The sequence below is a fragment of the Solenopsis invicta genome, chromosome 1 (assembly GCF_016802725.1).
Source record: "Solenopsis invicta isolate M01_SB chromosome 1, UNIL_Sinv_3.0, whole genome shotgun sequence".
In the NCBI taxonomy this organism is placed as follows: Eukaryota; Metazoa; Arthropoda; class Insecta; order Hymenoptera; family Formicidae; genus Solenopsis; species Solenopsis invicta.
This window is the reverse complement of record NC_052664.1, coordinates 30,680,532-30,696,554: the sequence shown is the minus strand read 5'-3', so window position 1 is coordinate 30,696,554 and position 16,023 is coordinate 30,680,532. Positions and strand designations below refer to the sequence as shown.

Here is a 16,023-nt window from a genome sequence, read left to right as displayed (position 1 = left end):
GTTAACAAGTTTATTAAACGACAATCATCATTTTGGCCGCATTCTCGGAGCGTGCGTCTTATTTTACAAGGCGTTAGCCGCAATAGGCTGCATTGACCTGCACCTTCTCTATTCGTTACTGGCGACTATAAATCAGAGTTACTACTATGTTTAATATAAGCAACCAGGACAATGCAATCGGCACAGTTTCGTTGCGTAAAATTTGTATCTCTTGATTGATATTTGATTGGAAATATCACATATGCTCTTGAGACTCTTCTTTCCTTATCGTAATCATATTAAATCAGAGCGATAAGAACAAAAAATCATATTCCTTTTTTTCTTTTATTATATGTCAGAAGATCTTAATTTTTTCACATAAACTTGTGAATTCGATAAATTAATAGAACGTATCTAAAACTTTCTTTTATATTTCTCTGCATTATATACATTTATAATTCAGGTGTCTTACGTTTTTCATAAAATAAGAATTATGAGCAAGTTTTTATTAATACATAAACTAAAATAAAATCTCTTTAGGGCGTACTTTATATTAATGCAGAAGATTATTTCAATTACATTACAAGAAAATAATTTTTATGATTTTTCGCATTAACTAAATGCAGTAAAAAAGTACACAAATGTTTAAATCTATTTCATAATATTTTAAATATATAGAATAAATTTTATAAATGCTGCAATTATTTTTTTGATAATGTAAAAATCCATCTCTTTTTTGTATTATTCAAATTAATTAAATAAAATATACAATTAAACAATAATTTAATCTTTCTTTATTAAAATAATATAAGGTACTTGAGGCGAATAAGGCCCAGTACTAAATAAGGCCCACATTTAAATAAAGTAAAATCAAAGTTACATTTTTCTGCGATCAATATTAAATCTTTTTATTTTTTATATACAGTTGAAATAAATGCGTGAGATTCACTGATGGGAACAGCTCTAAATATGAGCACTAACGCAATCATGGAGATAATGGTAATTGCTCTAAATATTGTAGTATTCTTTATTGTGCGCACATGACGTTGTCACCATAAAACTTATCTCAAAAAGAATATGCGAAAAATGATACATTTATTTAGATTAGAACAAAAATATTTGTTTACAAAACATTCTGCATCAAAGATATTTTATTTCAGATAATAAATTCCAATATATTATTTTATGTTAATTAATTTTAAATGTTATTTTTAATACAAATTACAAATAAATTAATACTATATATATTTAAAAACAAAATTAACATATATATACAATTGCATAAATTATACAAAGTGCGTAAATCAAACTAAACTTTTCTGATTACATTGCACCTCAAATATGGAAATTTGTTAAATCTCAAATCTATTCTACTTAAAAATGTCTTCCTAATTTATATTTAACATTTATATTTAACATTTCATATAATTTAAAAGGAAATGTATCTTCAATAATAATATTGACAAAGTAACATTCTTATTATAAGTTAAATAAGTTATACGAATATAGTTCACAATTCATAATAATAATTCTGATAATTCTGGTATTTATAGTAATTTAATATTATTAGTAATGTTATCAGAAATTTAATATTATTGATATTATTATCAGAACAATGTTTGAAAATTTCAGCTGAATTTAAACAGTTTTTTTAGATTAATAATGATATCCACTTAACACAATACCAAATACTTCGCTGTGAGGGCAGCTTGTGCGATGCTAAAATTACCAATCAAATGTAAAATCATAAAAAGTTGTAAAATAACAAAAATCAACTTACTTGCATAGCAACTGCTACAAGTGCATCGGTATTGTAAAACAATTCTTTGTGTAAGGATATCATGATAAATTGCATTGTATTTTGAGACTGAATAAAGCGAGTAACATTCTTAATATTCATCTTGTCTAAAGCTGCATCACATTCGTCCATAATGACAAACGGTATTTTTTTGTAACTGTAAATGAAAAAAGTTTAAGACTATAAATAAAAAAAAGATTAAGACTGTAAATAAAAAAAAAAGATTAAAACTATATTTTTAATTTTTAACTTTCAATCTATCAGCATCTATAGAAGCATCTAAATGTATGTAAAACTAGAACTCTATATTATAAAAGTAGCGCAACCAATCGCTTCTTAGACCTAAGGTTGGCTGAAAAGTGTGGAAATTAAAATCACTGAACGCACTCATTGGATAAGAGACTATTAGGTCCAGCATGACGGTTGAAGTCGGCAACGCTTAAGATAAAAGAATTGCGCTACTTTTATAATATAGAGCTCTATGTGAAACATTTGTTAATATTAGGATTAAAATATGTACCGCTGAATTGCAAATAGTAATGCCAAACTAGCGAGCGATTTCTCTCCACCAGATAGACATTGCATTGGAAGAAAGTTTTTAGATGGCACCATGCAGTTGTAAATTACATTGCCTGTGTACGGTTCTTCAGGATTATCTGGTAAGATAATTGCTTGAGCTGACCTATCATTAACTAAATTCTGCACAGAAAATAAATCAAATAAAAACTGCGATGTACAAAAGAAAAACAAACTATGTAATAAATAGAATTTTAAAGCGCAATTACAAATACCGACTTTGCATATAGAATCTACTTCCGCAGTAATGTTCTCCAGACAACTCGAAAACAGATTATATCTGTTTCTTTTCACTAACTCAAATTGTGCATTTATTTCATCATAGTTTTTACGGCAATTTTGAAGGTTCGTACTTATCTCTTGTATTTCTTGAACTATCGAGTCGATCTTTTCATCAATCTATATTGATTCAAATTCATGAAATTAAAAACATCTAATATAAATATATAAGAATTTTACACTGTGTGTGTGTATGTGTGCGCGCGCGCGCGTGCACACACACACACACACACACACAATGTAAAATTATAAATGTTACCTTAAGATTAGGATTTGCAACGTTTTTCAACTCAGCCTTGATTCTTGCAAGCTCTTCATTAAGTAGTTCAAGTGCATCTAGTAAATCGTTGTTTGTACAATTGCGAATGTCGTTAGGAAATTGCAAAAAATCAATTTCTGATAACACATCACATTCACCAAACGATTCCGCAATCGAATTTGATGAGCTACTTGAGCTTTCTTTTGATCTACGACCTGATACCTTTGACATTGGAATAATAATATTTTCCATCTGTAAAAACAATTGCATTAATAAATACAATTGATATTAACTAAGAGACCAAACTAAAATGTATCCAATATTTAATATTTGCATTAAAAAATCTTTTAAAACAGATTTTTTAAAATAAATAATTTCTTAGTTCTTTTCTTCTAAACTCGCAAACCTGGCATTCTTTCAGTATAGTTTTGCATTCTATTTTTTTCTGTTCTATTTTTCTCTGTACAGCAATATGCTCTTTCTGTTTGTTCAGGTATAATTTGTTAATATTGCTAATTTGCAATTTGCAATTGTTCAGTTCTTCTTGTACATTCTGTAAATCTCTTTCCATTCGTCCATAAGTTTTTTTTAATGCAGACATATCCGCTTCTTCTTCCACAAGCTTAATCTTTACTTCTTCTTCTTGACGATATATCTTATTCAATTCCGCGTCCGCTTTCGCCATTTGTTCTATAGTGCGTTGCCATTTCAATACTTTACCTTTTAATACAAAATTCGTACATATATACATGAAAACATTAACGATTAGAAACGATACATTAACAAAAATATAATTTGGAAATTTACTTTCTGTATTATCCTCGTTTTCAAAACGCAATTGATTTTTGATACGATCATGTTGTTGTTCAAGCTCCATTTGTCTCTTTTTTTGCTCTTGATAAATTCTAAAAATTAATATTAAACTTACTTTTGTATATACATCTATAAATAGTGTTAAGCTTAGATAACTTTAAATTATTTAGATAACAATAATTTATATGTAAATGTATCTTAGATAAGATAAAAATAAATTAATTTTAATTTATATAAATAAATGATAAAATTATATATAATTTTATCTAAATTTTTTTTAGATAATATCGCTATTAAACAATTTAAGATATAAATACAATATTTTCATATTTTTATTTCTATATCATTGTTTAAAAACAAAAGTTCACCAAATGATTTAATCTGATAAAAAATATTCCTCTTCGGAATTAATACGCAAATAAAAAATCAAAATTAAAAAATCGAATGAATATATAACTTACATTATAAAATTCCTTGCAAAAGTTTTCAAATTTATAATTTTCGAGTAATTTTTATAGTACACTATTACTGTGATCTGTGCAATCTGAGTTACGTTTTAACTGCCAATATTAAAATTCATGTTACGTATACTGGATTTTTAGTACTGGCAGTAAATTTCAGAACATAACTCTGTTAAATTGTCATTACTTTAAAAAAATTCTTTTATTAGAACTAATGGTAACTTAAAGGTTGAGACTTATAAGGAGAATACTTTATTCTCTCGTTATTATTCACATTATCTTAGATAATTTAGAAAAAATAAAACTTTTTTTATCTAAGATAAAAATTAAAAATAATAAACATTATAATAAATAATCAAGATAAAGCGATTTCTTTATCTAGATAATTTTATATAGATAACAGCAAATCTATTTATAGTTTAAAATTCATGTATAAAATTAAAACATTCATACCGTAAATTATTCTCTTCATAGTAGCTAATATTCGGCACATTAATGTCTTTACAAAAATCGACAAAGATTACATCTTTAATTGCATTAATACGTTTCTTTATTTTTTCAATTCTTTTATCTCTTTTTTGTATATTATCTCGAACTTCAACTATTGCCATCTAAAAGTTTTACAAATAATTAAAATGTCTTTTAATTAAGTAGATAAACCTTGTTTTATATATATATATGTATATATATATATATATATACACACACACACACACACACACACACACACACACACACACACACACACACATGCACATACATATATACATATACATACATATACACACTCACACATTAAAATACATACGTCTAATGCAATTATTTCCCTATCAAGCGTGTCTAAATCTAATTCTTGTTGCATTTTAACAATTTGGTTTTCCTACAAACATGTAGATTTTATCATTTAATAATATATCATTTAATAAAATTATAAAATATAAACTTGTCTTTTAATTACGTACAGTGTCTTTTATATCTATTTCAATGTATTTATTTCTAGCCTCGAGTTCATTAATTTGTACAGTAATTTCCTCACGTTCAAACTGCAGTTTGAGAGAAATTTTGGGCAAATTTCTGAGTTCTTGCGTTAATTGTGTCTAAAAATCGATAAATATTATACATATAAGCTACTATAACTTGTGTTGCAAAACATATACCTTTTGTTCCGACAATTGAAGTACGTCTTGTTCTACCCATTGTTTTGCTTTTTTAATTAAATCAGCCTGTCCACCAGATATTATACCATCTTTACGATAAAAACATCCATCCAATGAAACACACTAAATGATAAATATATAATAATTTAATAAATAAATTAAACATATAATGATAAATAAAATAATAATAAAATGTATATATATACAAATATTACATTTTGTGCTTTCCATTTCTCGCGAGATTGTGCTATTATTTGTGCATCTTTAACAGTTTCACAAACTAAAGTATTCTTAGTGACAAATAAAACCGCTTTATTTATTTCAGGTGAAATATTCAATACGTCATATAATAATTTAACATTCCTCGGCTCTTTTATAGTACTGTAAAATAATATTATGTTTTATTATAAAAAAAGATTTTTTTCTCTAATTACTTACCGTAACTGTTCGTTTAAATGTACAGTTTTTATTGTATCAAGTGGTAAAAATGTTTCTATGTCTAGTCTATGCTCTTTTAAAAATTCAATACATCGAATTGCTGTATGTTTAGTATCAACGATGATAGCTTCCATTTTTTTACCGAAAACTTTCGTTGTTGCAACATTATAACGTTCATGAATAGGCTTACACAAATTAGATAAGCGACCATACTAAAAAATAAAATTATATAAATTATATATATAGACTATATCTAATTGTATCACCATTATCTAAATTCTAATAATAATTAGCTGAAATTAACATACTACACCGGAATACAACTGTTTCAACTTTTTTATTGTTTCATTTTTGTCATGTTGTCTGTTACCAATATCAATCTCTGAAAGCTGCTCTCTTATCTTTGTAATAGCGTTCTCCAGACGTAATGATTTATCCTTTGTGTCATAAATTTTCTGATTTAATTCATCTACTATTTTTTTTTTTTCTATAGACAAAACTTTGGATTCGGCATTTAAATCTTGCAGTCTTTTGAGCCGCGTTTCGAGATTCTTCTTCTTTAATCTTATCTGCTTTACTTTGTCCTCCAGTTCTTGCTTACGCCTATTTGCGTTATCAAGTTTATCGTGATCCTCTTGTTTATTGTGCAGTAAGTTATTTATTTGTTCTACAAAGTCCTTTGCTTGACATTCAACTTTGATTGTCAATTCCATGTAACGTTTAACCTTACGTGTAAATCATATTACGTCCAAATTTATTATAAATTAAAAAGATAAAAATATTTTGTAATTTAAAAAATTATTACAGATTATAGATCTCATATGCTATAAATATTACAATGTTTCAGTATACCTGACAATCGCTGAGTTCTATAATGCTTGTCTGTGATGCTTTTCTTAACTCTGTTAATTTGTTGTTTATTTGTTTTAATTCATCTTCTAATTCTTGAATGACTTTCTGCTTAGTTTCACGAGCTTTACTCGCACTATATAGAAATTCGATCGCGTAACTATGTTTATTCTTCCAGTAGGAGATATTTTCCTCAAAAATAGCAAGTTCTGTCTTCTTCTTTTGAATACTATTTTCCATTTCTATAATATTTTCCTCAATAACTTCGTGATCAATGGATAAAGACTTAAATTTTATTTGTATTTCTTTCAACAAAATTACCCTAAACTTTTTATTGCGTTGATGCTCGTCTATATCAGATTTGATTTTTCTTTTTATATCTTCTAAAAATTCCATTTTCTTCTGAATGAGAAGCAATCGAATTAACTGACATTTTAATTTTCTCTTATTCTGCAATGTTTAATAATTATTTGATCACAACCATATGAAGATATACAAATAAATGATACGTCTCAAAATTGTTACATAATTAAAAATACATACATATTCTTCTTGCAATTGTAAATATTCTTTTGTTTCTGCTTTTTCTACAGTGGCATTTTTCTTTTGAACTCTAAGCTGTTTCAGCATTTGATGTTGCAAATGTGTCTCGTCTTCCACTTTCAGAAGTTCTGATTTTAATCTATTGTAACATCAAAATCTAATAAATTTATAAAATTTTGCAAAGCAAAAATAATATCAGAAATATCAAAAATGTACCTCTCATAATCTGCTTTGTACGCAATTGAATTACAAGTTTGTTCAAACATAATGGTTAAAGCTTTCGGCATTTTTAATGCAAAATGTTCGATGCAGCCCTGGGGTATCAAAAAGTTTCCTGCCTTTATATCTAAACCCACTTGTCGCAGTTCTGTCATATAAAATTTATCCGTAACAACCTATATGATAAGAAATGGACTAGTGTAATAATGGACAATCAACTAGTGTAATGAGATAAAAAAATAATTTAACTTTGTCTCCGGGCAACCTATTTATAACGCAAACAGATAAATAGAGTCTATCAGACTCTACTAGTCTAATAATTTTATATATATATAATATTTAAATAATACATTAAAAAAATTATTAACATTTCAACAAATAAAATAGTACAATTAATGCACATTTTATTTAATTGTAAAAGCTGTTTCTAGGTTAAGGTGATCTTGTTTGCCCGGATAAGAGTTAACAAAATTGTAAATAGTATTGCGGAGAATTCCACCTTGTTATCTATTTTGTACTGATTGGTTTCACCATGTATCATCCTTGTGAAACTTTTATCATTGATATCGTCTCCTATGAAGACTAGTTTTACGTAGGCAATTCTGTAACATGCGCATACATTTTAACAACTAAAACATCTAACAGCATGACGTACAATTATAAATTAAGAAATAAAGACATTTTTTTTAATACCCTTCAGTCATTGATTGTCTTAAAGGAAATCCATGAATAAGTTGGTTAAGGCGTTTAACACGCAAAGCACTTGCCTTCTCCCCTAAAGCAAAACTTATAGCGTCCATAATATTTGATTTTCCTAAAATATACAAAGCCATACATATTTTTATTAAAATGTAAAATAGTAAAAAAACAAAAAAAAATTTTTTTTAAACAATAAAAAAATAAAAATTTAAATTTACTTTATCTTAATAAAGAAATAATCTCTTAATAAAATATTTAAAAAATAATTTATTTTGTTACACGCATTTATGTTCTATGTAATATATACAAATTATACGCATATATTAATTTTGTGTGTAATTACAATAAAAAATGTTAATTATATGTAGACCAATTGTACAATTAATTATATAGATTTATTATTTAAAAAAGAAAAAATAAAAACATTTAAATATGCAAGAAAATAATTTTATTCTAAATTTTATTCTAAATCGAATAAAATCAAAGATTGTAAAAATCATGAAAATCTCACCGGATCCATTTGGACCGATTATTGCTAAGAACCGCGGAATGGGACTGATTACTGTTTTTCCTTTAAACGACTTAAAGTTGGAAATCTCAATAGTATTCAAGATCGGCATTGTTAAAATGAACCATTTACCGCTGGAATATGAATAGACACCGTTGTACCAATGAGGTACTATTGTCGGTGATGACCGTTGCGAATGACCGTTAGAAATCCAGAAGTGCCAGATTCGAAATAACAATGTTACCAATCCAAAATCCAATGTGTTGAAGCAGGTGTTACAACCTGCATAGCGCCGCGGCGCCGTCGAAAAGGAGATGGAGGGGATGCGCACATTAAAGGTGCGTTAATACCTAATACTGAAAATCTATAGTATATGAAATAAATGTTCAGTACTCGCAGTGAACTTCGGAATGCAGCCCATCACAGATTCGGCAACACTTGAGAAAATATAAAGTGATTCTAGGGCTGTGGTCAATGCGGACGCTACAAATGCTTCGAAGAATTCGATCTGATTTTAAGCAATTAGAATAAGAAATTTTACAAATTAATCGATCAAAGGATGCTTCAAAGTCTTTGTAACATCAATTTGACCACACTGGGTATCCTAGATCAGGGATTTCCAAAATATGAGTCACAAACCCATCCAGTAAATGCGCGAGCCGATTTTTGATAGATCGCGAATAATTTTTCAGCTATAGTAGAAATAAAATTTCAAAACAAATTACAATTATTAAACTTCTTGTACATGAAAATGTCAAATTCAATATAATGTCAAGCATATTAGTAATAAAAATAGAAAATAAGAGCATTTTTTAAACTTTTGTACCTCATATTTTGTGAGAAATAAAAATTTATAAAATATATTCAATATAAATAAAAAATATTAAATAGTAGAAAAGGGGTAAAATAATATAAATTATCAATTTACTCTGCCTCTGCCCCTCACTTTGTTCATAATCTCAAAAGCTAGATGGTGGATGTTTCACAAATTTTTATTTAAGTCAAATTTTAGAAGCTATTTACATTTACAAAGTAATTTATATTTCACACTCACAATTACTCTGTCATTCTTAATCTGACTTAACACATAGATATATATATATATGTATATGATCTAATTACCAAAAAGTACAATAGCAAGATTTTGAATCAATGATTTCAAAGTAAAAATAAAGAATGTGAATAAATCTAAAAGCAATAATATGTTAATATTTTATAGTTTTTATATATTCTTCAAAGACACAAACTAAGAATTGTCTATGATAATTATATGTAAAAAGAAAAATCGATGATCTCTTTAAAATAATAAACATCTACGAAACGTGCGTAGGACACGCAGTCAAGTCGAGCGTTAGCACTTTGCTCTCCAAACACTCGCCTACCTGTAATATTCACATATAACAAATATAGTCGACTTAAATATGGACAAAGCCATGTAAAATGATTCGCGATTTACTTACGTCCGGGCAAATACCGATGAGCGCATCTGCATGCGAGTAAAATTCCTCTTTCAATGATATAACAATTGTCTGCAACGAGCTTGTTTTGTCGCGAATGTAGCTAGCTACCTTTCCAATGTTAGTATTATCGAGAGCAGCGTCGATCTCATCCAGAACGAAAAACGGTGCAGGCTGGAAACTAAACATAAACAAACACAATAAAAGTAAATTAATTTTCTGTCGTTTTCAAATAATCAATTTGAATTTATATTCAAAATATTACCTATGAATGGCGAATAACAGAGCTAATGCAGCAACGGTTTTTTCTCCACCAGACAAATTAGACATTGGTTGAAACCGTTTGCCAGGAGCTACGCAGTTATAATTAATACCGTCCAAATAAGGTTCCTCGGGATTTTCTGGTCCAAGGAATGCCTGAGCGGATTGATTCTTCGCTAGACTCTGAAACAATCATAATAAAAAAAATATATAATAAAATATATAGACGTAAATTATAAACTTATTTGTAAACAAGTCATTGTATATTTTTATATAAAATCAATAATTTACAAACCTTATAAATAGGATCAATTTCATTTGCCACGTGTTCGAAACATGTCATGAATCTGTCATGTCGTTCTTTCTTCACTTTTTCGAATTGTGTCTTTGCTTTCTTTGCTTTCTTGCGAGACTGCTCAAACTCTTCATTGGTCTCTTGTAGTTTCTCTTTCGCCAAATATAATTTTTGAATTGCCTAAAAAAAATATTTGTGTTTTCATAACTTTTTACATTTAACATATCGTTTTTCCAATTTATACAATTCATTGCAAACCTTCATGTTTGGAGCTTGTATGCGCTGTATTGTATTCTGCAAATCATTGATTATTTTCGTTAACTTATCGGTTGTCTTTTTGATATCCTCTTCTTCCACATCCTTCAGATTTTCGGGCAAAAGTGCATAGTCTATAGTAATCCTTCTTTCGCGTTCATACTGTTGTTGCGTACTCACTGACGAATCATTAATTTCACTTCCGTTCGCCGTACTTGTCTCACCTGCTATGTCTTCCATATTTCCGTGTAACATCGGTATTGCAATATCTTCCATCTAAATATTATTACATTTAGTATAAGTCAAAACTAATACACAATACAGTCGAATAATACAATTTTATAACAACGATTCAACAAACCTTGCACTGCATCAAAACTGCATGTCGTTCAACCTTCTTCTGTTCGATCTTAGTTTCAATTGCATTAAGTTGCTTCTGAGCTGCCTGAATGTCCTTTGCGATGGCTCCCACTTCACGTCTAGCTTTACCAATTTCGTCTTCTTTATGATCAACTTCCATTTTTTTAGCATTGCGAGACGATTTTAATTGTTCCATTTGCGTCTCGTCATGATCAATCTCCGCTTTTTGATTAGCTTCAGTTTGTTTTGCAGATTCAAGTTTATCCTCTGCATCTTGCATTGTCCGTTCCCAACGTAAAACGTTATCTATGTTATAAATATGTTATTAATATATAATGTAAAAACTAATATTAATATAATGTATAATACAAAAACACTACTTAATTCTTAATATCAATACATTTATAAAATATAATATTATTTAATAGACTTAATATTAATACATATTAAAATAAAATAAAAACACTTCTTCATAGCTAAGATTTGATATAGTTTTACATATTTTCACAACATACTTTCCGTATCGCGTTGCCTCTCAAAATCCAATTGATTATAGATACGATTGCATTGATTGTCAAACTCCATTCTTTTCTTTGCTCTTTCTTGTTGTGATCTGCAATAAGCGTTTGTTTAGCATATAAATTCAAAGTAGCATTTGTCTATAACATAATTTTTCCACACCTTAATTCTCTTTCTTCATATTGACGAATGTTGGAAACTCCTATTTGTTCACAAAAACTAGCAAACACATCATCCTCAACATTGTTCATCTTTTCTTTAATGTTTTGTATTTCTTGGTCCCTTTCAGCCATGGTCTTCTCGATAGCAGCTATTGTAGGCTATATGTAAAAAATATTAAAAAATTTCGTTCAATACAAATAAATAAATATGTATAAAATGTATCTCAAAACTTACACCAAACATGTTTAACTCTTTTTGCAAAGCATCCAACTCCACTTCAAGATCCGTAATTTGTTTTTGCTAAAAATTTTATTCACATGTTTTTTAATAATTATACCTCGCAGAAACAACGCAATATAGATAATACTCACTGTTGCAGACAAATCGCTTTTATTGTATTTTAAGCGAGTTTCCAAACCACGTATTTGAGATTCAACAGTGTTTAATTCAGATTCCTTGCGTGATTTCTTTAAAGATTCTCTCAGTTCTTCCGTTAACTTTTCCTATAAATAAAAATAAAATATATTAATCTCTACAACATATAGAAATAAAAGTTATGTTACCTTTTGCGCTTTTAATTGAGACATCTGTTTTTCATCCCATCTCTTTGCTTTTTTTGCAAGATCCAAACTGCCACCAGATATTATACCAGCTTTTTGATAAAATGTACCGTCTAATGCAACACACTGTAAATATTTTGAATGTAAATATCTTCATATCATTGATTTTGTTTAAGCAAAGCTAACGCGTGCATATTAATAATAGCGCATAGAGTTGTGTGCTTGCTATCTGCAAAGATCCAACTTCAAATTCAAAACATCAAATTTTATTTGATCATCTCTTGAAATAGCAAACCATCAAGAATATTTTGTCATAAAAGTCTCTCTAAGATCATTATACTACATAATAACTAAATTCTGTAAATTCCATATATATATATATAATTATACAAAAGTAAAAATTATAAAGTAAATTGTCAAAAAAAGGACATAAAAAATATGCACAAAAAAACCATCATGTTTCTGAAACTAATAATCAAGAAATATATTTACATCATATCTAGTTTTCTTGTCCATCTCGTATGCCACTTTGTTTGCATCTTCCGGTGTTTCACATACAAGAGCATTATTAGTTGCAAAGAGGACTGCCCTATCAATGTCCTTTGGAGAAAAATGCAACACATCGTACAACAATTTTACATTTTTCGGCTCCTGTATGTTACTATAAATATATAATACATAATCATGATTACAAGATTTACAAAAAGTGATTAAAAGATGTGAATAGTATTAAAATGTATGTGACGATTATTTTACTTACCGAAGACGTTCTTTAAGAGGTTTAGCTTGTATGTAATCAAGTGGTAGAAACGTTTCCGGTTCGAGATACTGCTCCTTCAAATATTGAATACACTGCCTGGCTGTTTTTTCAGTATCTACTACAATAGCCTCCATATATTTACCAAGTACTTTAGTAATCGCAACGTTATACCGCTTGTGTATCGGTTCGCACATGTTGTACATACGGTCATACTAAAGAAAAAGAACAAATTATTTTATTTTTATTTTAAAGAAATTAGCAATAAGAAATAACGTACCACTCCAGGAAACAACCGTTTAAAATTCTCAACAATTTCTGTCTTTTTCTTGGTTCTAGATACTTCATGCTTATCAACTTTAGCATCACCGAGTTGCTCCGAGATACTTTCTAATTCTCGTTGCAAATTTTGAATCTTATCCTTTGACGTGCCTACGTCAGATTGCAAGTCAGCTCTCAGCTTCTTCTGATCCTCCAATGCAGCCTCCGACGTTTTTATATGCTCCTCCAATTTTTCCACTCGTTTGAGCGCTTCATCTGCCATGTGACCTTTCTGCTTATGCTTGTTTTCTATTTCTGTCTTTTTCCTGCCTTCATTGTCAAGCCTGTCTTGATCTGATTTTTGCTCACGATTGATGGAATCGAGAAGCTGAAGGTACCTCGCAGATTGTTTGCCAGCTTCTTCTTTTAGACGATTATATTCTTGCACCTTAAATTATGTTATCAATTAAATAATTAATAATTTAATAATTGCATTTTATTTATAACTGTAAGTTAAATAATAGTTTGTTTTAGGATGTTGTAATATTACACAAATTATTTGTACCTGTTCATCTTCCAATTGTACATCTTTCCCTTGTAATTGCGATTGCCCTGCTATACTCGCTTCATAAGCAGCTTTAGCTTCTTCCACTTGTCGCAATTGCTCCTGCAGTTCGCGTATATCCTTTCTATGAGCTTCATCCGCGATACGTACTTGAGCCAAAGTTTTACGTGCGGATTCTACCTTCTTCTGCATGTGCGAGACATGTTCTTTGGCTTTGATAAATGTCGGTCTCTTTTTCGTGATCTCTACTTCTACTTCTCTGATATCTTGTTCTATCTTAGCAAGTTCTCTGCCCAGTCTGGCAGCATCTCTTTTCTTCTCTTTTAATAATTCCTCAGCCTTCTCCTTTTTCTTCTCAATTTTTTCAATTTCGTGTTGTTTCTTTTTTTGAGAAACCTCAAGATTTTCAGTATTTTTCTCATTATGAAATAATCGAAATAGGTGTAATTCTATTTGCTTTTCTACCTAAAAACAAAAGAATAAATTTTTGTAATTAATAATTATATAAATACATAAAAGAAAATGTACAATACATATAAATTCTAATTCCTCATTCGACACATATTAAATACTACAACAAAAATAATATACATACATATTCTTCCTTGAGACGTTGATATTTTTCAGCTTCTTCTTTTTCTAATTTTGCTTCTTTCCTTTCAGCAGCAATTCCTTTTTTCTTCTGATACGAAAACTGAGTTTCCTCTTCAGCTTTCAACATTTCTGTTTTTAATCTAGAATATTACTTTTATTACTTACAAACATGCGTTATCATTGCAATTATATGCAATGGCATTTGAGAATTTACCTTTCATATTCCGCTTTTAACGAACCAGAATTACTGATCTCCTCAAACAAAGCAGTGCGCTCCTTTGGATTTTTCATGGCGATAGATTCAACTGCACCTTGGAATACCAAAAAGTTCTTTGCTTTAACATTAATACCAAGATGCTCTAATTCATTAAGGTACACTTGGCTGGTGACAACCTGCAATAAAAAAACATTATAAGAGACTTGAACTGATTTTATGCAACTGCCTAATGGTTCAAACTACAAAATTTACATTATTATTGATCCTGTGTTCAGAAGAAGAACCTTGCACTGAACGCATAAAGCTCTTTTCAGTTCCATCCTCCAACGCAAATACAGCTGTTACCGAAGCGCTATATTCAACAAAAAAAACTTAGTCTTTATACAAGATAAAACATATAAATTATAATATACAGCTCTAGAAATTTGTAAAGCAACATTGCTAGGTATATACATTGCTACTACATAAAATTACCTTCGTGCTACTGGCATCCCAATGGATGCACCGTGAATGAGCTCACTGAATCTCTTGACTCGCAGACTGCTGGTTTTCTCGCCCATGACGAAACTGATAGCGTCCATGAAATTAGACTTTCCTGTGACATATCACCAAAACGCATCATAATCACATATTGCATTTAGCACGTCTAAGTATCAGCATGAAACATTGTACGTTACGTTTAGCGAACACAATGATCGAGTGAGCGACCTTTGGAAAACTAGGATTCGACGCGATAAATTTAGAAGTATAAAGCTATCTTCGACGAACAACTGTCGCTCAAGCGTTCGTTGTACGCACCCATTGTTGATATACAGAACGATAACCTACCGGATCCATTAGGGCCGACTACTGCCGTAAAGGACTTCAGCGGGCCGATAATAAGTTTCCCTTTGTAAGACTTGAAATTATCGACTTCGATATGCTTCAAAAACGCTGGCATTCTGAAGATAATTTAATAAAACGAGCAAAATTCGATAGTAATGTAATTGGCGCCACAAAATTTCCAACACAAGCAAGCATCATCATTCAACTGCCATTGTCAACGAGCAAGAACGAAAAGAAGGAAGAATCCCGTTAGAACTACAGAAATTTGCGATTGTAGTGCCATCTGCGGCTTGCAAGTGCTGACTAGGAGAGACTGATCTCGGAAAGCACGACTGTTGGTACACATGGCGAAAAGAG

At 29.4% G+C, this 16,023-nt stretch overlaps 2 protein-coding genes across 4 annotated transcripts; both read right to left on the bottom strand.

Moving 5' to 3' along the window:
* Positions 1-855: 855 nt before the first annotated feature.
* On the bottom strand, positions 856-9,424 carry LOC105208119 (structural maintenance of chromosomes protein 1A). Of its 3 annotated transcripts, XM_026137340.2 has the most exons (20): positions 8,582-9,424; positions 8,065-8,185; positions 7,871-7,973; positions 7,369-7,547; positions 7,153-7,291; positions 6,613-7,059; positions 6,069-6,485; positions 5,761-5,972; positions 5,538-5,703; positions 5,323-5,445; positions 5,128-5,262; positions 4,974-5,045; positions 4,619-4,776; positions 3,699-3,796; positions 3,298-3,611; positions 2,892-3,143; positions 2,573-2,752; positions 2,298-2,476; positions 1,760-1,934; positions 856-1,698 (listed from the first exon to the last, which is right to left on the bottom strand). In XM_026137340.2, exons 1-20 carry the CDS (start codon positions 8,688-8,690, stop codon positions 1,636-1,638), a joined length of 3,642 nt encoding a protein of 1,213 aa, XP_025993125.2. In that variant the 5' UTR covers positions 8,691-9,424; the 3' UTR covers positions 856-1,635. The 3 variants fall into 3 exon arrangements, with proteins under 3 accessions (XP_025993125.2, XP_039303599.1, XP_039303602.1); XM_039447665.1 differs by having other exon boundaries at positions 2,298-2,752; XM_039447668.1 differs by lacking the exon at positions 4,974-5,045 and having other exon boundaries at positions 2,298-2,752.
* Positions 9,425-9,554: 130 nt separating this feature from the next.
* On the bottom strand, positions 9,555-15,781 carry LOC105208100 (structural maintenance of chromosomes protein 1A). The gene is made up of 20 exons (XM_011177860.3): positions 15,670-15,781; positions 15,316-15,436; positions 15,094-15,193; positions 14,839-15,017; positions 14,626-14,764; positions 14,031-14,495; positions 13,485-13,913; positions 13,208-13,419; positions 12,940-13,108; positions 12,451-12,573; positions 12,259-12,390; positions 12,122-12,187; positions 11,888-12,045; positions 11,722-11,819; positions 11,208-11,512; positions 10,850-11,122; positions 10,592-10,771; positions 10,301-10,479; positions 10,039-10,216; positions 9,555-9,960 (listed from the first exon to the last, which is right to left on the bottom strand). The coding sequence occupies exons 1-20, from the start codon at positions 15,779-15,781 to the stop codon at positions 9,892-9,894; spliced, it is 3,687 nt and encodes a 1,228-aa protein (XP_011176162.1). The 3' UTR covers positions 9,555-9,891.
* Positions 15,782-16,023: the final 242 nt, after the last annotated feature.

What these genes read in the sequence shown, in the direction of transcription:
- LOC105208119 (XM_039447665.1), bottom strand. Translation starts at nt 8,690, where the DNA reads ATGCCGATCTTGAATACTATTGAGATTTCCAACTTTAAGTCGTTTAAA. An exon ending in AGACAATCAATGACTGAAGG is followed by an intron (nt 7,974 to 8,064) that starts GTATTAAAAAAA and finishes CGCATGTTACAG; the next exon opens with AATTGCCTACGTAAAACTAG. An exon ending in GGGAAATAATTGCATTAGAC is followed by an intron (nt 4,777 to 4,973) that starts GTATGTATTTTA and finishes TAAAACTTTTAG; the next exon opens with ATGGCAATAGTTGAAGTTCG.
- LOC105208100 (XM_011177860.3), bottom strand. Translation starts at nt 15,781, where the DNA reads ATGCCAGCGTTTTTGAAGCATATCGAAGTCGATAATTTCAAGTCTTAC. An exon ending in CCTCTTAAAGAACGTCTTCG is followed by an intron (nt 13,109 to 13,207) that starts GTAAGTAAAATA and finishes ATATATTTATAG; the next exon opens with TAACATACAGGAGCCGAAAA. An exon ending in AAGAGTTAAACATGTTTGGT is followed by an intron (nt 12,046 to 12,121) that starts GTAAGTTTTGAG and finishes TTTTACATATAG; the next exon opens with CCTACAATAGCTGCTATCGA.